The 23,537-nt window shown below is 41.0% G+C and overlaps 1 protein-coding gene across 5 annotated transcripts in view; it reads right to left on the bottom strand.

Moving 5' to 3' along the window:
* ephb2a (eph receptor B2a) overlaps positions 1-23,537 on the bottom strand; it is a 62,716-nt gene that overhangs the window by 18,131 nt on the left and 21,048 nt on the right. For all 5 annotated transcript variants that reach the window (XM_037104040.1, XM_037104042.1, XM_037104041.1 and 2 more), the window contains exons 2-6: positions 10,937-11,001; positions 7,564-8,248; positions 1,692-1,847; positions 593-928; positions 285-409 (exon numbers count right to left, since the gene is read on the bottom strand). In XM_037104040.1, coding sequence (XP_036959935.1) covers positions 285-409; positions 593-928; positions 1,692-1,847; positions 7,564-8,248; positions 10,937-11,001 — 1,367 coding nt within the window. The remainder of the gene's footprint in view (positions 1-284; positions 410-592; positions 929-1,691; positions 1,848-7,563; positions 8,249-10,936; positions 11,002-23,537) is intronic.

Here is a 23,537-nt window from a genome sequence, read left to right as displayed (position 1 = left end):
CACGAATAAGATAAGAGTGCATGGTCTTCCTGCCAGCTGTCTAATACTTAACTATAAAAGAAGAAATGTCTTTCTCTCTGTAAGTCTGGTGCATTCTTAAGAACAATTCATTTGATCTACTTCTCACTTGGTAGGTTTGTTGCTGAAGAACAGTGTCTTATTTGGTGCAATTTGGATAGACGACAATATCAATACTGTTCCAATAAATAAATATCGGAATATGCTGTGTGTAGCAGCTGTACAAGAGAGCTATGTGGAAGGGATTACCAACAGCACCGACGTACCTTCTCATAGTACTGCAGTTCATAGTCCAGGATAACTCCATTGGGCTGATCAGGCTGGGACCAGGACAGGGTGATGCTGCTGGGGGTTCTGCTGACCTGGTGGATGATGGACACTGCTGATGGTGCTGAGAACAAAAAAAAGACGAAGTGAAGTTCAAGGCTGTAGAAAACACTGACACTCTACTGAAATTACGACTGAAACTATGACCTACTAACTCAAACTAGTAGACCTCCCCCTGATCACTCAACAAATTACTTAGAACTATCAACATGAAGGTATGCCATGTAAAATATTGTGTTAGCCTCACCAGCCTGGTTGGTGGTGATGTTGACCGATGCATACTGTGGTGAATAAGGACTCTGGTCAGACACTCCGTTGACGGCTTGTATTTCAAATGTGTACTGCGTGTGAGCCAGGAGGTCGCTGATGTGGACGCTGGTGTCAGTCAGTCCCAGCTGACGTGGGACAAACTGCACGTTGTCTCCACAGCGGGTGCAGCCACCTCGCCCACTGCCACAGCTCTTACATATGATGTTGTAGACGACATCTTCCCGGCCGCCGCCTTCCTGTGGCGGGCTCCACTCCAGCCTAAGAGAAGTCTCATTCACTATGGAGATGACATTTTGTGGAGCTGATGGAACAGCTGGAGAGAACAAAATTGTATGAGTTGTGTACTTTAAAAAGTGCTTTTGTAAGTGTAGGGCAATTTGTGTTGTTTAACTAATCCCTTAACTATAGTGCAATACAGGCACAATGTCAGTTACGCTGCATTTCACTGCCATGATGCTTTGGAGCAAAGCTCGCATGCTGAACATTTGTGAAAACAATACTGTTTCCCCTTTTCAAGTTACTACAGATGGTGCTCTTTTATAATTTGTCAGATTAGTTCAGCAGACAAGACAGGATAACCATTTCAATATTTATCATGGTTTGTGCACTAGCCAAATCCAGATTGCAAAATAATTAGGGGGGGAAGATGTATTTTTGAAGGCTAACCTGGAAGGTAACATCCCCCTGGCCTCTGATTCCCCTGACAAAAAGCCTACAGGATTTTTATGCCAGAAAAGAAGCTCTAAGATTATAATACTTACTGTTTGTGCAGCAAGATAGGTTATGATTTTTGAGGATTTACAGGCAGATTGGTGCAACATCAGCATTACTGGCCTGCATCATAGTCAGATGAATGATATTTACTCGTGGCCTGTGTGTCCTTGATTTTTCTTGCTGTGCTGCTGAGTAAGCTACTGAAACTACATTGACATAAATGTAGACAGCTTCACGTTCACGTAACATTTGTGCACTTCACAGGTGAATAAGTGTTCAAATAAAATGATTTAAGTTGCCGTTTGCAGCAAGTACACTGAGATTTATCAATGTGTCGTCATGAAAAGCTGATGCACACATACTTGTACAGGGCATCTGTTGAGGGTCGGAGTCAGTGCGGTAGTAACCATTGCGACAGACACAGTTGGTTGCTCCCTCACTGGTGGTTCTGCTATTAATTGGGCACTGCAGACATTTATGGTCCCCCTGTGCAGCCTTGAAGTAGCCCGATACACAAGCTGTAAGGGAGATATATATAGATCGAAGAGATACAAACTGAATAAAATACATGGTATATTGTACAAGACAAAAGGGTCTTAACAGATAGACCGAATGAGTCAACTTGATATCATAGTGTCTGTTGTCTGCTTCTTTATCAGAACCATATTAGTATTAGTCAGATCCATCCAAGTTCTATGTCTCAACTCTGTCATCTCCTATTTTCCCAACCCAGGATGTCTGCATTTTATAAAGGTCAGCTCATTGAAGTGACGTGTACTTGGACTCCTTCAGAGGCTGTCAGTTCTGCAGTTCACAATGTTTTAAAACAGGTTAGAACATCTTTAGCAGAGGAGACTGTCTGGGATTGCACAAGGCAATAAAGAAAAATCAGTGTTAATGATATACATATATAGATATTTGTTTAAAAAAAAAATACTTTCAAGCTTATCACAGTTCAAGTGAAGGTGTGACACACTAACTTTCCATTCAGGAAACATTGTGTTTTTTTTAAATTAAATTCTTTTATTCATGCACTTCACTTCTCATACTTTTAATGTGTCAGCATCTTCCTAGGTAGCTGTGTCACACCTGACCAACTTCAAAACTGTCACTCCATTCTTAACAGTAGAGAAAAAACAACGATTAGATTAGATTAGATAGGAACAATGTATCTGGGTGTGTATATTCTATACATTTCCAGCTTCATATTTTTATTACTAGTCTCCACCAGATTCGATTTTCATGATTTAACTTCAATCATCCAATCCCCCAAACAAGAGTCAATAACAGAATAGCTGTTTGGCAGAGAAGATTTGTCAAATTTTTCATTTATGCAACCCACATACTCAGCTCTGCTGCTTATTCCACAAATGCATGTTCCTTACAAATGTGGTACTATTAAAAAGGGAAATAAACAGGCTTTACAGCGGTATAAGACTTATTGCCAAGAAGCATTGTTACCCCAAAGAAATACCAAACACACGTTCTTACTCTTTGTGCCATTATTCCACTTAAGAAATACTAGCATTCATTTAGATTTTCATGCAATTTGCAAACAAAGTCTAACTAGGTAAAGGTTTTGTCAGAAGTTATACTCAATTTCCCTGGTAACATTAATAATTTCTTGCTACTGCATCAGCGTCAAATTAAAACTCATAATCATTAATATATCATCATCAAGTCCTTGTGAATTTTCTGTTCAACTGCTAGTGCATAGAAGTAAAATAAAATGTTATTTCCAGGAAATATGGCATGTTCATGTATTCAGGCACAGTACAGAGCTGCTGGCTCAAATGTGAGTGCGCCCTGAAATCCAGGTTTCCGTAACCTGTTAAATCCAGGAGCTGGCCGTCTGGACCATGACGGTGTGGCCTTGACAGCTGCAGTGTCCCATGCTTATCTGTGGAACCCCTTTTGCTGTTAACACTTTACTCCATCAGTCACAAGAAACTCAACTAACTTACATCTTTCAAACAGGTATTATCTGTATTGGGTACAGCATTTAATTGTGTCTAATATATGTCTTTATCCAACATATCCTATGCAAATTTGTTATGTTTTCAGGCAGAATGCTTTCCATTGCCTCCTTTAAATGTTGACAAGAACGTTTGAAAGTTTCTAAAGTTTTCCAAAGGACAGTCTGAGCATCGTCTACAAGAGTGGAGAGCCATGTTCTCCGTTATGCTGAATCCCAGGAACCTTAAATTGTTCACTTAGTCCACCTCAGCTCTACCTTTGCCTCCTTTTTCTAAAATCAACAAACAGTTTCTTGTTTTTCTCTATGTTGAACAGTAGATTGTTTTCTGCGCATCACTTGGCAAGACTGCTGATTTGCTCCCGATATGAACTGTCATCATTGTTGGTTCAAACTTCACACTTCAGCAGAGTGTCATGGGTGTACAGCCTGAACGTAGAGGAGCTGTGACTGACAATTTGTTTTTGTCTAATATCGAGTTGCGGCCAGATGAGTTCTTGGGGAACGTGTCTAAAATGACACATGATGGCCATGATCCTGCATGCATTTGTGGTGCCGTGTCACATGAGCACTGACTATGTTGAGAGCGTTTGGGGGGGGGTACATCTGAGGTCAGAGGGAGAGAGTGTGGCAGGCTTGACTGACAGGTAGAGGCAGCTTATAGGTTTCTATTTTTACAGTTCAAGGTCCGATCCTTCAAGTGTACATTTCAGAAAATGGAGAAAAGAGGAGGAGGAAAAGAAATCCCACTATAAAAAGTATGTTGTCTTTTATAGCATTAAAACAATTCCGTGTTGTATAAATTTTACTAGCTATCTTAAATAAAATAGAGCAAAACTAGCTAATAATGCTAGAAAATGAAGCCATGTTAGCTGCTAAGGATGTTTATGAATCATCTGAATGTCAAGCATGTTAATTTAACGTTTTTCTGCTGGGCATGTGTAACTATTTAATTGTTGTGCAACATCTTTTATTTTACTCATGCATAATCACAAGTGGGTAATAATTTGTTATGTTGAACCACTGGTGCAAACCACAGTGTGTAGACTGCAGCAGCTGTTTGTCCTTCTCTGTCTGCTGCAGCTACATGTTTTTGCGTGTACAGTAATAATCCGGGCAATCTACTCTACCATTCTCCAGATGCACTCGGGACATTTTTGCAGAAGCCTCCAGCTGCTGTTGGAGAATGGCCTTCTAATTTGCCAACAACACTGCTCTCTGAAGCATCTAAGTTCAGAAAATGGTTTGTGGTCTCTGATACACTGCTGTGTTATTATTGCTTTTATTGTTGTTGTTATTTTTTATTATTACTGAATGTTACAGTAAAACCTTCTCCAAATTAAATGCAGAGATTAGTCAAATTAAATAAAGCGTATTTGTACAGGGCCTACTTTACCCAAAGTAGAATTACACAACTGACTTTATTTAGCGGTGTAAGAGAATGGATGCACTGTACGTCTGGATACAGCTGCAGGTCAGGCAACAAGGAGCAGCAGCACCACTTGCTTGAGGGGAAATGCAGCTATAAGCAGGTGACTTCTGTTAATTGTATGTCACTGTGGACATTGTCTATTGCCGTTTGATTCAATGTTTTTGTTTGAGAAGTTATTAAACTGTTGATGATGTTTCCGATGGCTGTTGTCCATATATTCTGGTGACGGACTTCAGGATGGGACTCCAAATCCTAATCTCACTTAGGGCACCAAAATGACTAGGTGCCTCTGTTGTTTAAGCATTTTTTAAAGCAAGAATATAAACATGCACTGTATGTTTCCTTACCAACATATTACTGAGGTGGGACTCTAAAGTCAGATATTAGGTCGCTAATCATTACTAAACAAAATTGTAGGTGTCTGAAGCAATTGAGTGATTGTCTTCATTTATGGAGGTAGAAAACCATGAGTTCCAGGGATAACATGTAAAAGTGAGAATACTTATTTCCAACATGGTCCCTGATGTCATAAGATCAGGATTAATGGTATGGCCTAGATACCAGGGAAAGTGTGCACAGCTGGCATGCACAGGATATGGTTTAGAAAGTATGCCCCAGAAAATGTCAAGTTATTTTGAATTGAAAGCAGCTAAATCCCTAACCCTAACCCTGCTCAAAGCTCACTCTGAAATGCTCTAATTTGCCTATTTGTGATGCAATAACATAACTACATAGACTACTCAACATTTTAAGTCAGTATAGACTTAAAGGTGCATTTGTAAGGAAAGTCGAGTTTTCACTGACTCGTCAAAAACTGATGCTTTGAGATTGTAGCATGGGTCTGCTTAAAAATAAATGTTTAAAGTATCCTTTAAAGAAGTATTTTACCACTAGAAAGATTCCCCCTAAGCCTGAGTCTATGGAGTAGAAAGACAAATATTTTTGAAATAGGTGTTGCATGCCCAGAGGAAATAAAGAAAAAGGGCGATGGTATTATTATGGTATAAGAATGTACTGTGCTGCACTGGACCAGTTGTCACTGGGTGACATTCTGCCAGTTGCTTGGTTTCTGTTCTGACTCCATTTTGAAACAGGAAATAGTAAAGCAGCCAGCTGGTAGCAAAAATATGTATTATGGCAGTAACTAAAATCTGTTTCTGAAAAGGTTTTAGAGGTGACGTAGATAATGAACAGTATTGTGATTCATATTTGATCAGCACTGCCTTGTTTTGCATATTAATGGAAGTTTGCTGAGACTGTCAAAAAGTAGGAGGCTCTAGGTGCAGACAAAATAGAGAGTTTAACATTTTAACATTGTTCATGTGCATATAAAACCAACACTGTAGTGATATAAAGCTGTTTGAAAGTTAGCAGAGTTCCCATTTAACTAACTCTACTTATGTAGCTTCATAATTTGTGATGTTTTTGAAGCTGGTACCATCTCATCATTAAGCTTCTAAATCTACCTATAATTTCAAAAACATTTATGTAAGCTGTTTGTACAGACTCTGGAACCGAAGTGTCATGAACAGAGATGAATCAGACACTGAGTAGACTCAGTCATGTACATTTTGGAGAATATTGCGATGGATAGTGATAGTGAACATCAAGACCTCTGTTTGAGCTCATCACCCCACCTACAGAGATTCTTTATAAACAAAGTTATTAAATCTAGCAAGAAAGTTTCAAAGTTAGCAACACTAAATACCTGCCCACTAACAACTACAAAACATGTTCCCAGCATAAAGCATCAATCTAAGACTACAATTTAATTCAGTTTACATGCCCACATTTGTTTTATTATTAACAAGCCTAACACTAACCCTTACTCTACTATATATTCAAATATCTAAACAGGCAGCTGTGGTGCAGTGGTGGAGCCAGTATCTTGTTATGGAGATGGAGAAAAATGTACCCTCTGAGGCGTTAAATTGGCAGACCAAAACAGACCCCCAATATACCGCCTGCTGTCTAAATCCGGACCTAGCTGCAAAAAGCACAGCCAAATTGCTGGCTTGCTGCCCAATATAAAAACTGCTATTATGTTTGTTTCTTGTCAAATCCACAGTCATTTGCACTATGGTGCATCCACAAAGACAAAAGTCTGTTATGTTTAACGTCATGTGGACAAAATGTAAAAAAATGAAATAAAATCCTGCCATCCAACAACTCAACAATCCACAGCTGTTGTAATAACATTCTGCATCTTGCTTCAAACTGTAACATTTAAGGCACTATTGGTACCCATGGCTGTGTACCTAGCGAATGCTTGGAAGAAGGGACAACAGCTGCCTGCAAAAGCCAGCCTTCAAATCCAGTCACAATCACATCTCCACAAGAAAACACAGTTGAAAGCATTATGTCAATTTAAACATCACCAGTTCCCTCATATATTGCCTCTAAATGGTTCTGAATTGCTTCTACCCAGCAGCGTGCTGTTTCAATTCATGCTGGAGGGAACCCTACTGTGGAAACTCCCTATGACCAGCTCATCAACATACCCCTTAGATCAGTGAGCTTATGATGGGGTATAGGCTCTGATATTCCTTCAACTTTCTTATTCTACACAATGTCAAATAAGTTAAGGCGGAAACTATCCAATTCCCAAAATTGAAAAACAAACACCTTCCCAAAACACGAATATCTGAATAGTCAAATGGTGTATTCTAGCCCTACCTGCTACTGTGACTAAAACTGCTCAGTGAGTATAAATACATTTTCAGCTGACTGAGTGACTGCCTCTGACACAAGAAGGTAATAAAGAAAAGTAAACAGACACAGATACAGTAGAGCAATAACTGTAGAGCAACACTGGCGGGCTACTTACCTCTGCAGACTGTACCATTCTCCAATGCCTCATACCCAGCTTTGCACATGCAGCGTCCAATGGGCACCATCCACTCCCCATCCCCGTTACAGTACAGCTTGATGGGTACATCCACCTCCTCCCCATTGGGTACACACACCCCTCTGGCAGCCACTAGAGAGGTACTCTCTGCTCCAGACAGAGTCTCAGGAAAGACAGCACCATTCTGAATCACACGGGGACATTTCCTGTAGTAGACTCGAACAGCAATGAGTGACATGCAGGCGCCATAATCCTGGAAAGCGAGGTAGAAGCCATTGCGTGAAACAGGTCCAAAACTCCGGACTTCACTGTTGATCTTCATGATACGTCCACCAAGATCAACCTGAGAGAAGCTCTCGTCAGCAGCTATAGTGTCCACTTTCACCCAGGGGTTTTCCATCCAGGGTGGGGACAGTTTAGTGGCTGTGTCTGAGTCAGACTCATAGTAGTACAGGTTGAAAGTTTCCTTGCAGGAGCCAGGAACATTGGGTATGGAACTGCAGTCACGTACTGAAAACTTCATCTGAACATGGATGCGCTGAGCTCCACGGCGACGGATGTAATTTGTGCGTACCCAGTTGTTCTGGCTGCTATCGAAGACATTGCACACCTGGTATGTTCGGATGGTGTTCATGTTTTCATCATAGCCACTAACTTCTTCCCACTAGAAGACAGACAACAAACAAAATGACTGAGGAAGTGACACACAACAAATGTACAAAAAACACAAATACTTTGTGCACACAGCAACAAACGGGTTAGTGTGCTCAACTCCCAACGATTAGAAGGAGGGCAGATTTGCTTGGATTTGTCACTTTTGTTTATTTTTGTGATGGCGTCAACGCAGAGTATTTTATTTTTTTTAAAAAAATCTATTGCAAGTTCAATTTTGTTTCAGTGTCTGAATTCCTGTCTGCTCTGTGATGAATTCACCGGAATTGATGTGCCATACTCCGGATTCAGGCAAAAATAAAGCCTTGCATATCTGTTACAGAAGGGTCTGGACTGCTGGAGCTGCAGCGGAGTAGATAAGCAATGCAGCAGAGCCAGTGGAAGTACACACATAGACTAGAGTGAAAGCTATCAGCTCCGCTGCCATGGCTGATCTGAGATGGACCGAACTTGGATCTGGTTGAATTTGGGGGGCTGTGTGTGGCTGCAGGTGTGCAAAAGCACACCTCTTAAATTGAAGCTTAATTGGCAAAGTTTCAGGAGCAGGACCACACCTCAACAGCGCCGACTTCCACATTTCTATAAATAACCACCTGACCCTCTCCTCTGCTTCGCTCTTGTATTCTGCCCCCCCCCCAATTTCTCTTTTCCTTTGTCACTAATAAATCCTTAAACGCATCTCGTTGACAGTCTGGTCCTTGCTAGTAAAAATCCTGAAGGTGCAACACCCTTGTAACTTGTAAGTCGGAGATGCCAGTGTAACATTACATTTCAATTGAAATTTTAAGTTTCCCTTTATGTCTTTACCCTTTGGAAAAGTTCAGGCATTGAAAGGGCCTGATTGGCAGTTGGATGTATGTTTGTATGCCCAACCACCAACCAATTTTATCTTCGCTCATAACAAATTTGGAACAGGGTATGACCGCATACAATGTGGATGGGAAGGCACAAGTGGGAGGATGCAAATTTGCTGATTTAAATTGAGGCAAAACACATTTCAATAAAGCATCCAAATGTAAAGATGATTTAGTGTTTACAATGAGTGTACTCTCCAAGTTACTGGAATGTAAGACTTCTACCTCAGCAGGAAGAAAGCTCCAAATGCTTCACTGAAATGAGTGTGGATGTGAAAACAACATAATTTAAAGGAAATGGTTAGTTTCCTGCATGTTTACTCCATCCATTTCCTGCAGGAGAGCTTGAGGACACAAACATTTTGTTTATGGGATTGCAGAGTAAGAAGAAAACTGTAGTAAATCTTAGAAAATTCAACAAATGTTCTTTAACAACCAGGGATTACATGATACCAAAGGGCAAAGCATCTATATAAATGACTTCCACACGGAGGAAAGATCTGTTGGACAAATTAAATGCTGCCTGAGAAACAGTTGATGGAGTCAGCCTGTAATATGATAAGCTAGTCATTATGCCCATGGCTGGACTTGAACACCCAATCTTAAAATGAATAACGGTTACGTTTTCACATTTTTCTCAGCTTTTTATGCATTTTTTAATTTCTTTACTGTGTCAAAAAACAAAAGTGTATCTGCCCATCAAGTGCTATAGCTTGACTGGGGATGTTGTGATGTAGCCAGGCATCTGTAAGGATGTAGACACACCTGTTTCTGATTTCATGTTTTTGAGTCTTTTCTTTATTCAATCAAACATACGATCATCAGCCATAATGAGGCTGGGTAGTGGGAAACCCTTAGGTCCAAGCTTGGTTGGTTTAGCCTTTAGCCTGGCTCTTCCCCCTACCTTCCCTACCTTAGCCCAGCTGACATGGCTGGGTTGGAAAATGATTTGAAGATACTGTGGGCAGTGATTGTCTCAAGGTCCGCTCGACTTAATCCAATCCCTGCACCTCAATGGTACACATGACAACTGTACAACCTGTGCAGCTGTTACATGTAAAATAGCTAGCTTACAGCTAACAGTTGGGAGGTCCAAACTGGCTGTTTAGAGTGAACAAACACGCATGAATGCATCAATAATGCAAGACTGAGTTTCCTTGGTAGTACAGCGTCACTTTAATTTAGAGGCCAGTGGGTGTTTGAGATGTTAAAAGTAAAGTTGCTTACATAGTTGTGTGGTTGGAGGGTTAGGGTTTGTAAAGGTATGCAGTTTTTTTTTTTTTACTACCCCATTAATCATCTCACAACAACAGATTCATCTATTCTTTAAAGGCATCCAGCCACATCTGTAAACAGACTTTACCTAAAGTGTCTGCTAAATGCCCTAAATGTCAATGTAAAACAATAATCAGAGCATCTGTACAAGTTGGTCTACTGAGATACTGATTGACTCTTTGTAGTTTGAGTTAAAGTACTATCAATCAAAGAGATGGATGTGTATTTTTTCAGATGTTATGATCCCAGTTCATGTTCTCTCCTTTCCTGTTTTGGAAAATATTGCCCTTTTGTGTTGTGTCTAGCTTTTCACTTCCTCTTTCTAGTGTTTTTCTGTTCATTTTATTCTTTGTATTCATTAAAGCTTGCTTTTGGTTCTCCCATGTGTGTCAGTTTGTGGGTCCTCATTTAGTTTTCTCCTTAAAGCATAACATCAGATTTCTTGGTAAATTCACCACTGCTGCTGCCACATTGTACCAGAACATTTGTACATGTATATTGGCTGTATGTTTCACAGTATTCTCTTCAGTGTCTTGGATTGTTCAACTCACCCCCTGGGATGGGTTGATGGTCCAGCCCAGTTCTGCTGTTGCTGTTGTTGAATCCATTAGCACTTCTGTGGAGGACAAGAAAGACAAGTTGTCTTATTACTGTGTGGTAATCTCTATGGGAAATTAACATGTACCCTAGTTGTTGTAAGCTTATAAATCCCGACCTGTATGATTGCTTTTAAATTGATGATAAAACTACATTTTGCATTTACTTACAAAGTAAGCATTTGTTTTTACCCTGTAAAACAGTATTCATCTGTTGTAACACAAGACAGCATTCCTCCCAAATCAGGTTTACTGACACAGTATTCAAACAGTCGATTCCAAACAATGGTATTTCTGTTCTAGTTCTTTTTTGAAAAATATATTTAAAGTTAGGGTTGTAAGATTGCAGAGACCGGAAACAAAAAGCTACATTTTGAAAATATCCCCACAAACAAGCCAGCCATCACCCTCCAGGCCTTCCACTGGAGCAACTCCTCCAAAAACACCTGAACATAACAGCCTCAACACTGAGTGGCCCTTAGCTCTGGTTGGCCAGGAGTAAGATGTATGTGAACAGCTAGTCCACTACGTTCAACAAGCTCTTTTTAGCTTTTTTAATATAATAAATACATAAATAAACTCTGTTAAATGCCACAATCATACAGACACAAACAAAATAGCCATCACAAACCTTCCTCAGTCTGAAGAGGCTACCTGGTCCGTCAGCTACTGCTCATGGCTGTAGGTATATGCTTTTGGCTGGATGAGTCTGTTACTACCGCAGCAGTCCTCCTGTTAGGCCTAAGGCCTTTTAGCTGCCAAACTACAGGCTCAGGGGCTGTGAACTGCAAGTGCAGCTGAACATTGTCATTGCTAACTGTACCCATCTAGTGTTACCTCATGTTTCATTTGTAAGACCAAACACCTAACATTATCACAATGAACGTAAACAGGCTGGGAAGTTTTATTGGGAAGTTTGTTTGCACTTTGCCATGTTTATGCTACTAGCTCCAGCAATACAACCTCCTTGAGTTGTGGTAGAGGCAGACTGTGTGTAGGCAGGCAGGTAGCCTGTCACTTGAGCCAAATTAAACTACTGGATGTGTTCATTAGAGGCCTGATAAGGCTACAGACTCCAGTGACTGGATGTTCTGTTGTTTGTCACTGGATATGATTTATTTTAAAGCTGTTGGGACGCTGATGAGGGTTTCTACAACTATTACAAACTTATCAACCCTAGCTCTAATACATTTATTATTGAGATCAATTTGAGGATGAAACATCAGTAAGAATTAATGGAGTCCCTGATAGCTGGTATAAAATATAATAACCCAGTATTCTGTTTTCAACATTGTGTATGTTCTGACTGGTATCAGTTTTCCAGTAGTAGTTCATCTCCACAATGGACAAACAGTACAACTGTACTGTCAGAGATTTTTAAATTCTCCTGGGTGTATTTGGATGTGTGTAAGCAAGAAGAGAAACAAATGCAGTAACAAACAGAAACATTTCATGTCATAGCAGACTTTTGCTGTAAATGGTGGAGCTAAAACAGTGATGTGGTCTGTTAATTGCAGTTAGGACCAGCACAAGCAATCTGTCTCGATAATAACAGGCTTACATAAGTTGTGAATAATAAGTAACATCTTTATAAAACACGTCCATGATTAGATTGTATTTGATTGAGGCAGTGTTCAAACTGACTGCAAAACTGTGTGTAAAAACACTGATTTCACCTCAGTGTTGCAACAATAAACATGAGGGCCCTAACAAAAGAAATTAATAAAACAATGAGAAACATCTAAAATTCTGTGTTGTTGGTGAACTTTCTCAACTTATGCAACTAATGCAATCAGTGCAGAACTAATCACAATGTTTGTTTTTTGTTAGTATATACATTTAATTGGTCCAAATTGCTTGTTAAATGTTTTCATTCTTCATTAGTAACACTTTTTCTAACGTTAGGTTGGAGACCTAATTCAACTGTTGGGCCATAGACTAAAGAGAATATCTGTCGGAGTTTACCCAAAACAAGTAGTTAGTCTGAGATGTCGCTGTTGGTTAGATATCAAAGACGCCAGCAAAGCAAAACAGTATATGAAATACACAGAGCGGACACATCACATATACTTGACTACTGTGTTCTACTCAAGATCTAAAAACATTAGAGTTGTGGAATACATTTGCTGATTTCATATTTCTTCACAATGCAAATTGTCATGCTAGTTGTCAGAGGTGACTTGAAGTGACTGTTGTTAGTGCAGCCTCACAGTGATTCAGGTTGTTTTGGGCAGCATTATGTGTAAGCATATGTTTCTGGTAGAACTACTGAAGCATGAACAGTGCACTTGTGAATCCTCACCAGTATCATAGGCCGCTGTACTATGCAGTGTTTTGTGGTCTGATAAGCCTTCAGACTGATGAATTAATTACTTTGACTGACTTTTTAAAAATCACATCCCCTTGCTTTCTTTAAAAGTGCATGTTTTATTCTGAAAGCCTGCTAAACACCACAACAATCTGACAGCACCTCTGCTTACCTGGAGACATCTGCTCTCACTGTCACTACACCTATTAGCCTCTGAGTGAGGTCCATAATCTCCATGCCATTTCCCCACTTTGGACAAGAATCTGTGTCAGGTAAGATCATGCTGCTAGGACTGTCTATCCAACACATGCTCAATTATTTACATTAGCCCGAGAGATTGCTGCTGAGTAAAGCTTGTTCCTTTGAAGATGAGGAAACAAAATATTATAGTGGCTACCAATCACAGCTCAGTGCTGCCTGCCTCCATGCTCCCAGCTCATTACATATGATAATAAGAATTTTAGGGGAGAATTGTGCCATTCTTGTGTTTTTATTTTTTGTATTTGCCCATGTGATTCATTCCAACTTTTACACACAATTCGCTCACTTCAGTGAGTGAATGCATAAAAATCACTAGTAGCCTACAAACAGAGCATAATTCATTGAATCATCATTGACATGTTGCTTTCAGTTTCACATTTCTTTAGCAAGCAAAGTACAAAAATCAGTATCAGCTTCACCATTCTGTGTATCACACAGTGGATTACAGGTGACATTGAGAATGTGACAATAGACGGGGCTAAAATAAATTAATACTTTACATTAGAAAAATCTTTTTTGGGGGGGCCCCACTTGCAAGCACACTTTGATATTTGATATCTAACAAATATGACTTAACTGCCGCATAATTTGAACTATGCTCAGTAAGTTAAGGTATATCTATGTGTGTATACGTTGCTCAGGCATAACATTATGACCACCTGCCTAATATTGTGTTGGTCCCACTTTTGCAGCCTAAAAAACCCTGACTCATTGAGGCATGGACTCCACTAGAGGGTGTGCTGTGATATCTGGCACCAAGATGTTAGCAGAAGATCCTTTAAGTCCTATAAGTTGTGAGATGGGGCCTCCAGCGATTGGACTTGTTTGTCAAGCACATCTCATAGACGCTCGAGTGGATTGAGATCAGGGGAATTTAGAGGTCAAGTCAACACCTAAAACTCATTGTTGTGCTCCTCAAACCATTCCTGATCCATTTTTGCTTTGAGGCAGGGTGCATTATCCTGCTGAAAGAGGCCACAGCCATCAGTGAATACCATTTCCATGAAAGGGTGTTCATGGTCTGCAACAATGCTTAGGTAGATGGTACATGTCAGAGTAACATCCACATTGATGACAGGACCCAAGGTTTCCCAGCAGAACACTGCCCAAAGCATCACACTGCCTCCACCAGCTTACCGTTTTCACAAAGTGAATCCTGGTGCCTTGTGTTCTTCAGGTAAGCGACGCACATGCTTACACAAGCTATCCATGTGATGTAAAAGTAAACGTGCTTCATCATACCAGGTCATGTTCTTCCATTGCTCCATGGTCCAGTTCTGATGCTCACGTGCCCATTGTTGGCGCTTTCGGCAGTGTACAGGGGTCAGCATGGGCACCCTGACTTGTCTGTGGCTATGCACTCCCATAAGCAACAAACTGCGATGCACTGTGTATTCTGACACCTTTCTATCAGAACCAGCATTAACTTCTTCAGCAATTTGCTCTTCTGTTGGATTGGACCAAACGGGCCAGCCTTCACTGTCCTCGTGCATCAGTGAGGCCAGCCACGATCCTGTTGTTGGTTCACCACTGTTCCTTCCTTGATAGATACTGATCACAGCAGACCGGGAACACCCCACAAGAGCTGCTGTTTTGGAGATGCTCTGAAGCAGTCTTCCCCTGTCAGTGGTCATGATGTAATGCCTGATTGGTGTATATATATACACCAGTCAAAAGTTTGGACACACCTTTTCATTCACTGTTTTTTCTTTCTTTGTAGATAAATATTGAAGACATCAAAACTATGAAGGAACACATATGAAATTATGTAGTAAACAAAAAAATGATGAACAAACCAGAATATGTCTTATGTTTTATATTCTTTAGAGTTGCCTTTGGCCTTGATGACAACTTTGCACACTCTGGCCCTCCTAACCAGTTTGTTTGGTCTCTTCCTGTCCCTGTCCATGCTGCTACCTCCCCAGCAAGCCACTGCATAAAAGAGTGCTGATGTAACCACAGTGTCATAAAATGCTCTAAGTAATGCCTTCTGCACCCCAAAGGACCTCAGTCTCCTCAGCAGAAAGAGGCGACTTTAACTCTTCTTGTACAGGTCATCTATGTTATTAGTCAAGTCCAGTTTGTTGCTAAGGTGACCACCTAGGTATTAGTATTTTGCCACCATCTCTATGACCCAACCCTGGATGTTCAATGGTATGATCGTGATGGCTTCATCTGGAAGCTGATCCCCTCCTCTCCTTTGTTTTAATGGTGTTTGTTAGCAGGTGGTTGCATTCATACTAGTGAACAAAGTTGTTGATGACCCTCCTACAACCCCCGGGTGCACAATATGAGAGCGAAGCGGAGGAAGTTGGCGCTGTTGAGGTGCGGTCCTACTCCTGAAAATTCGACAATTAAGCTTCAATTCAATAGCAAGGACCTCACCACCAAAATGATTTATTAATAACAAAATAGAAAACAAAACATCTTGGTTCTTTTGAGTTCGTCAAGTGCGTTGTGGAGATTCTTGTAGAGAATCTGCCACCGCACCCGTGTAGTGACGGACTCCCCAAAACCTCTAATCACTTGAGAGGAGATTGTGCGGATCTGAGATCTTTGAGATCTGAACGGATGTAGCAGTGGTACTTTTGGGAGGACCAGCGGCCCATGAGACGTATGAAGTGTTCTGGGATGCCATTATGGGAGGCTGAAGTCGCAGCTCCGATTCTGAAGGAGTGCCCGGAGTAGGGTAAAATATCAGACAATGACAGCACATGGTGAATGTGATGGTAGAACCAGAATCTAGTGGCCACTTGGCCTGTTCAGAGATGAAGAGAGGGTCCGTCATTGTTGTGCTCTGAGATTTGCGGAATTGCAAGAAGTTAGTGAGGGTTTTGAAAGGATTCAGTGGTGATTGGACCTTGAAGAAGAATACGGTTGTAGGCGGACCATATTGATTGGTTTAGGTTCACTTTAAGTGGAATACCATGGTGTCATCTGAAAAGCGAGACAAGTCTGAAATGCAAGCATGATGGCTTGAGTTGAAGGGAATGGTTGAGGGGGTGAATTTGGAGCATCTGAGGAAACCAAAAAAAGCAAGCAAGAACATGGCTTTCAGGGTTTGGGTGACTCGAGGAGTGCCGTATTCGGAACAGTGTCAGACTTGGACAGGAAAGAGGACTCAGATGCAGTATAGGCAGAAATAATGTCAAGTTTTATTGATCTGTTTTTGCATCTCTCCAGAATGAATGATAACAAAATGGCTATGAAAATCTGAGGGACAAACAAGACAAACAACATGAAACACAGAGTAACAAAAAAACGCTCCCGCATGAGGAAAACCTACACTATTCTAGGAATGAACTTAATTATCAAAATTACAAAATAAATCTCTCCGAAGAGGAAACGCAAGGGCTATGAAAAATATCTACTTTTTCTTATGAAACTTATCAACAAAAAATCGCTCACAAGGAGGAGAAAAGAAAAGCTATGAAATCTCAAAATTCAAACACAAAACTTAACCAGAAAAATACAAACTCAAATTCACTCTTCTTGAGAGGACAAAACTCAGATAAATAAAACAAGAACAATACTTAAAAGGGCGAGGAACAGGACTGTGGTTCAAGGCTTCGGTACACGACATGGAAGATGAAATACTTTGGCGACGCAGACAAGGGAAGACAAAGACTTTATACACATGGGGAAAGGGGACACAGGTGGAAACAATCAGGAATTAGGGATGACGTCAGACCAGGGACACAAGAGGAAGGGCAAGTGACCTGAAACGAGAGGAGAGTTACTTTCAAAATAAAACATGAAATTCACGAAACAGATCCCAAGACAAGACAACCTCACCGCGATGTGACAAACAGATGGTGTGGAGGCAGAATAACAGCAAGTCGGCAGTAAGAGGAAGACGATGAGAGCTTTTGGCTGGCTCTTGGCGTTAGAGTCCTTTAAGAAGTGAAGTTATCTGGGGATGGCTGGGGGCCATACTTGAACTGCCGGTTATTAACTTTGGAAAAGAAGCTGATACCACTAAGGTAAGCTTTGATGGTGTGTGTTTTGATTGCCATGATGGAATGGGCGTAATAGATGAAAAAAGTCAAGGTGATGAGATTGAACGACAGGAAATTTATGTTGTATAGGTCGTGGAAGTGGTGGAAGCTTTTCCAAGCTGTCCAGTTGGAATAGAGGGTTAAGGGTGAAAGGGTGTTGATGATGGAGCTCTGGGATTCACCTATCAGAGGTATTTGCGCTGGATTTACAAGTTGAATGTCAGGGATAAATATGGCGGAACCGGCATTGGAAAGGTATCTACGTGAGGTGCCAAGCTTCTGAACTTCTGAAACGAGAAACGGGAAAGAGAGTCGGCAATGGTGTTTGCGTGACCAGGAATATGAGCTGTGCAGAGAACATATTGGTGTGTAACAGAGTCCCAGATGAGGCGTTGTGTGAAAGGTGTGATAGCTGTGGAGTTGGAGCGTCCTTTTTTAATTATGTCTATGACTACGAGGTTGTCTGAGTAGATGAGAATGGACTTGTGGGACTATTCATGTCCCCACAAGATGGCAGTGGCTAGTGTGGGGTAGATTTCAAAGAGCGCGGAGGAAGCGACCTGGCATTCGTTTGCGAGCTCTGGGGTCCATTCTGCAGCAAACCATCTTCTGTTGTAGAAACCCTCAAAACCGACAGAGGGAGCAGCGTCGGTGTACAGATTGATGTCGTGCGGGTGAGTCAGTTGGTCATCATAAAAGAAAGTTATTCCGTTCCAGTTGGTGAGGAGGTTGAGCCACAGATGGAGTTCGGCATGGCTTGAGCTATCCAGGGAGATGGAAGTCAAGAGTGATGGGATGGAAGAAGCAATGGATAGTAAGTGAGATCTAAATGCTCGCCCTTGGGGGATGATGCGTAGAGCGAAGCTGAAGTGGCCCAGAAGGGACAGAAGTTGACGTTTGGTTCAGCATGAGGCATGGAGGAAACTGGCGATCAGGAGGCTGATTCGGTTGAGCTTTTCGACCGGGAGTGAAGCCTGGAACTTGTTTGTGTCGAGGGTCTGGGGATCTCACTGGAGCGAGGTGTGGTCCTACTCCTGAAACTTTGCCAATTAAGCTTCAAATGTAGAGGGTGAAAAGGAAGAGAGAGAGCACCATACCCTGAGGGGCCCCCATACTGCATAATACCACATCTGAGAAACAATCCTTGAGTCTAACATACTATGGTCTGTTGGTAAGAAAGTCCATGATCCATGCAGCCAGGTGTTGGTCAACTCCTGACCTGCAATGACTATGGACTTTCAGTGAGGGAGTTTAGCAGCCAGGGGTACAGGGGGGTGCTGAAGCCCAGAGGTCCCATTTTGTCTACCAGATGCTGTGGAATGATGGTATTAAATGCTGAACTGAAGTCCAGGAACAGCATCTGAACATGAGTGTTCTTCACCTCCAGGTGTGCAAGGCTGAAGTGAAGAGCAGCGGAGATGGCATCCTTAGCGGAGTGATTTGGCCGGTAGGCAAACTGGAAGGGGTCAAATATGGCAAGGAATATGGAGGTGATGTGCTCCTTTACCAGTCTTTCAAAGCACTTCATCATAATAGGAGTGAGTGCTACGAGCCGGTAGTCATTAAGGGAGTTGTGATTAGAGGCTTCTTTGGCACTGGGATGATGGTGGCAGTTTTGAAACATGATGGGACTTTGGCTTGATCCAGTGAGATGTTAAAAATGTCCGTCGGACACAAGCAAGCTGATCTGCACATTCCCTGAGCACCTGCCCAGGTATGTTGTCACGGCCCGAAGCCTTTCATGAGTTGACACCCCTCAAAGACTTTCACACCTCAGCTATGTCAAGGCAGAGTGCCTTTTCATCCTGGTGGGGAACAGTGTTATTCAGTGTTATTCAATGGAAAAAGTCTTGGATTTTTTGACTCTGAGCACTCTTTGCTAGTCTGATGGCATGGTTCAACTTGGCTCTTGCTGTTCTCACTGCCAGCTTGTCACCAGACTTGAAGCCTGAGTTCCGTGCCTTTAGCATTTCACGTACTTCATCAGTCATCCAGGGTTTTTGGTTGGCCTGTGTGATGATGGATTTGCTAGCGCTGACGTCCTCTGTGCATTTGTTGATGTAGGCTGACACAGACATGGCATACTCATCTATGTTGATGTGATTGTTGTAAATGGCAGCTGCTTTGAACATATCCCAGTCAGTGCACTCAAAACAGTCCTGTAGTGCCTCCATAGTCCCCTCAGACCACACCCTTGCCTTCCTCACTGTTGGTTTTCCTCTGACCAGCAGGGGCTTATATGCTGGAATTAGCATAACAGATAGATGGTCTGAGGAGCCAAATTAGGGGTGGGGCCTGCTCTGAATGTATCTTTCATGGTGGTGTAAGCCACAAGACTTTCTGTTAATGTAACTTGTAAACTGTGATTTGTTGCTCTTTTCTGTACACGCGACATCAATTGCATGTCTGTCCATCCTGGAAGAGGGATCCCTCCTCTGTGGCTCTTCCTGAGGTTTCTTCCATTGTTTTTTTTTTACCCTTTTTTTCTCCATCAACACGTTAAGTATTTCCTCACTCGAATCGAGGGTCTAAGGACGGAGGATGTTGTTCACTGTACAGATTGTAAGGCCCACTGAGGCAATGTGATTGTGATTTTGGGCTATATAAATAAAATTGATTTGATTTGATTTGAAGTCTAATATTATTACTCCCCTAGTTGCACAATCCACATACTGGTGGAAATGAGGGGGAACTGACTTCATGTTTACCTGGTTGAAATCCCCAGTGACAATGAAAAATCCCTCAGTGTGAATAGATTGCAACTCACTGATAGTCTGGTAGAGAACTCTCATGGCCTCATTAGTGTCAGCGCTGGGGAAACATACACAGCAGTGATGGAAACTAAACTCCCTGGGCAGATAGAATGGTCTGCAGTTTACATTCAAAAGCTCAGTGTCTGGTGACCAATGGCTTGAGATAACACCGTTTTTCATCAGTAGTTTTTGATATAAATACACAGACCTCCCCCTTGGGATTTACCACTGAGTGCACAGCTCCTGTCAGCATGAAATGTAGCCAGTCCCTGAAAGCTGGGCTATGTGGTTGCACAGGATCTGCTCCAGCCTGACCCCACCAAAATAAACGTTGTAGTAGAATGACCCACATCTCAAAAACAGTTTCAGTGCTTCTTGGATTTGCCAACTTTAACAGAAGATGCATCCGTGACAACAGGAAGGTAGCAGCACCCCTCAGTCAACTAACCTCCACAAGCCATTGTTTCATGTAGACATTCATTTTCTTTCATACATTAGAATAAGCTAACTCTATACAAGTGACATTACTTACCCCCAAACAGATATTTCATAAGACCAGAGAATCCTATTTATTTTTCTTACTATTATGTATATCTTTATCTTGATCTGCTTATACCTCAGTGTGAGGTATTGATAACAATCAGACAAATGTTTACTACTAATAACAACCTAAAAGGTTGGATTAATTTAACACTGTGCACTATGCAGCATCTGTCAGTAGACTGTGCAGTACAGTGTGCAGTACTACCAGCAGTCACAGAATACAGTAGTCTTTAGTATACAATACAAAAGTCTTTAGTCTCTCTTGCATCTTTCTTGTGCTAGCTTGACTATCATCCTTGTCATCTGCATAAGTTAATCACGCCGTCTCACCAGGTGAACATTAAGATACGTGCTACCACTGTACTTAAATGCTCTTCTACGGAGCTTACAAATGGCCTGCTTTTTGTCAAACTTTCCATCCTTCTTATAAAAATCCAAATGTCTTATAGAATTTTGATTTTAGATTCGACAGTGTATTGTAAATATTGTTGCCCTTGTTGGACATGTTGCTTTAGTTTCTGTGCCACATCTTGCAAGAGTCTCACACTGACCAGCACAGCTGCAGTTTCACTCATCTGATTTATAACTTCAAAATCGGGCCATCAACCAGTTGGCAGTACGTTTAGATCGATCCAGAGGTCTATGAATCAGTGTTGTTGTAACTTTACTTTGCAAACTTATTTTAGATTCAAATTGGTTAATTGTAATCCATACCCCTTATTTATGGTGGAAATCAATGCCTCTGATTCTGATGTAGGAGCTGTTCTCTCTCATCATGACGCTTTTCCCTGTAAGAAGCTCCACCGTCTTTCACTGGCCGAGAGAAATTGTTATGGTAACTGAGAGATGTTGACTGTGGTCCTGGCATGACAGATGTGGAGACAGTGGCAAGCATGATAGTCAAGTAATATGGCCACATTTCTGCCTATAAACTACTCAAAGTTAAGAGCTAGCCTTAGCTAACATGGCTAATGTTAGCCAAGCCAACACAGCCAGTCTGACTAATCGATAACAGAAACTTTGAGCCAACCAACCAAACAATACTTGCTGGCAGGTTTACTAATTATTATTATTATTATTATTATTATTATTATTATTATTATTATTATTATTATTAGTGGAACACAATAACATATTACTTAAAAACTCTCCATTGCGGAACATTGACCAGAGTGGCATATTATGCATCATGTTAATAATAACTGCTGGGGCATTAGATAGACCAAAAGGCAAAACTCGGTGTTCAAAGAGATCTAATATCCCAAACAAAAGTTCCTGGGGCACAATGGACAATGCTCTGGGGCTAGCACAATTTAGAACACTAAAACTGTAATCATAAATATTATTTGGTTACATTTATTAAGCAGAGCATTCACAATAATAATGATAATTTATATTGAAAATCACCCTGGAGGGTTGCATAATTATAGCTGATTAATGCAACTGTTTGATCCCCCGATAGTTGGAACACACCCTCCTGTTTGCATGCACTCTCTGTCCAACTCTCTCCTTGACTGTCCCTTCAATTCCCTGTTGTTTTATCCCGACTTGTTTGTGGACTGCTACAATGGGGGGAAATGTACTTACTGCCAAAATAACGTAAATGATGACTGGCTTGTTTTCCTTCATACACACCACTCATGCTCCAGCGGATACGAAGATACGAACATACTTATAAATGGTGGTGTGCAGCCAACAAGACCTTTCCCGGACAACATAAGGGGAGTAGTTTTATACATTAATGTAAAACAAAATGTTGCGCTTACTGCTGTAATGTGCATGTGCAAACACTGTAAACAATGACACTTACTGCCAGAGACTGTACTCGCCAAAAAGGCACAAGCTAAAGAAATGTTTATGCAGCTTCTCACTTCATTAACAAGTAAGATTTGTATGGCACATAGGGAGCACGACTGTCCGGCAAAGCAAAGGTCTGTGGTATGAAGTGCACTACCTTACCTTTTGTCCTTTGCAATGTGCAAATAAGATTTTTTTTCCACTAATTTCCCATTTGAAAGCCAGTATTGCAAGTTCTGGTAAATATGGTCTAAATGTGAACATCCTCAAATAGACGTCTACTAAATTTGCATTGACAGCCCAAATTTAGGTGTGTTTTAGCCCAGATGTCAGGTTTACTGATGACTATTATACATCTTTTAGAAATGAAATTGTTTACAGCTCACCTGCACAGTTGCCAAGTCCACTTATAAGCGACTTTGGGCTTGTTTTTCTGTAAAGTTGCTTATAAATATTGGTAGTCGTGGGTTTTTTGGGCTTGTTCTTCCTCAATCCTCTCCCTATTGTATTATATGTCATATAGTTTTGAAGTCCTGGAACTAAATTATTCATCTATGTTGTGTTGTGTTGTTTTTTTCTTCCAACTATGACTTTCTGTTGTATGAGTCATGGAGAGAGTATTTTGAAAATAATAATGACTACACTCTCTAATGTATGTTATGTTTTTCAGTACTTCACTAAAGTAAACACATTTCACAAACAAGTAAAAGAAACACAGCCTATGTATGTGTAGCTATATCTTCACTCTCAAGCAAATGTTGGAATAAAAAAAACAAAACTTCATCCAGTGTTATCAATACATATAGTTTGTCATTTCAGATTATCAGAGGATAGATCAGAAAAATACCCCAATACATGGATTTTCAAACAGTTGCTTGATAAAATAATTCAGACTG

The sequence above is a fragment of the Acanthopagrus latus genome, chromosome 7 (assembly GCF_904848185.1).
Source record: "Acanthopagrus latus isolate v.2019 chromosome 7, fAcaLat1.1, whole genome shotgun sequence".
Lineage (NCBI taxonomy): Eukaryota > Metazoa > Chordata > Actinopteri > Spariformes > Sparidae > Acanthopagrus > Acanthopagrus latus.
Note: the sequence above shows the minus strand (reverse complement) of the source record. Positions and strands in the feature narration are given on the sequence as shown.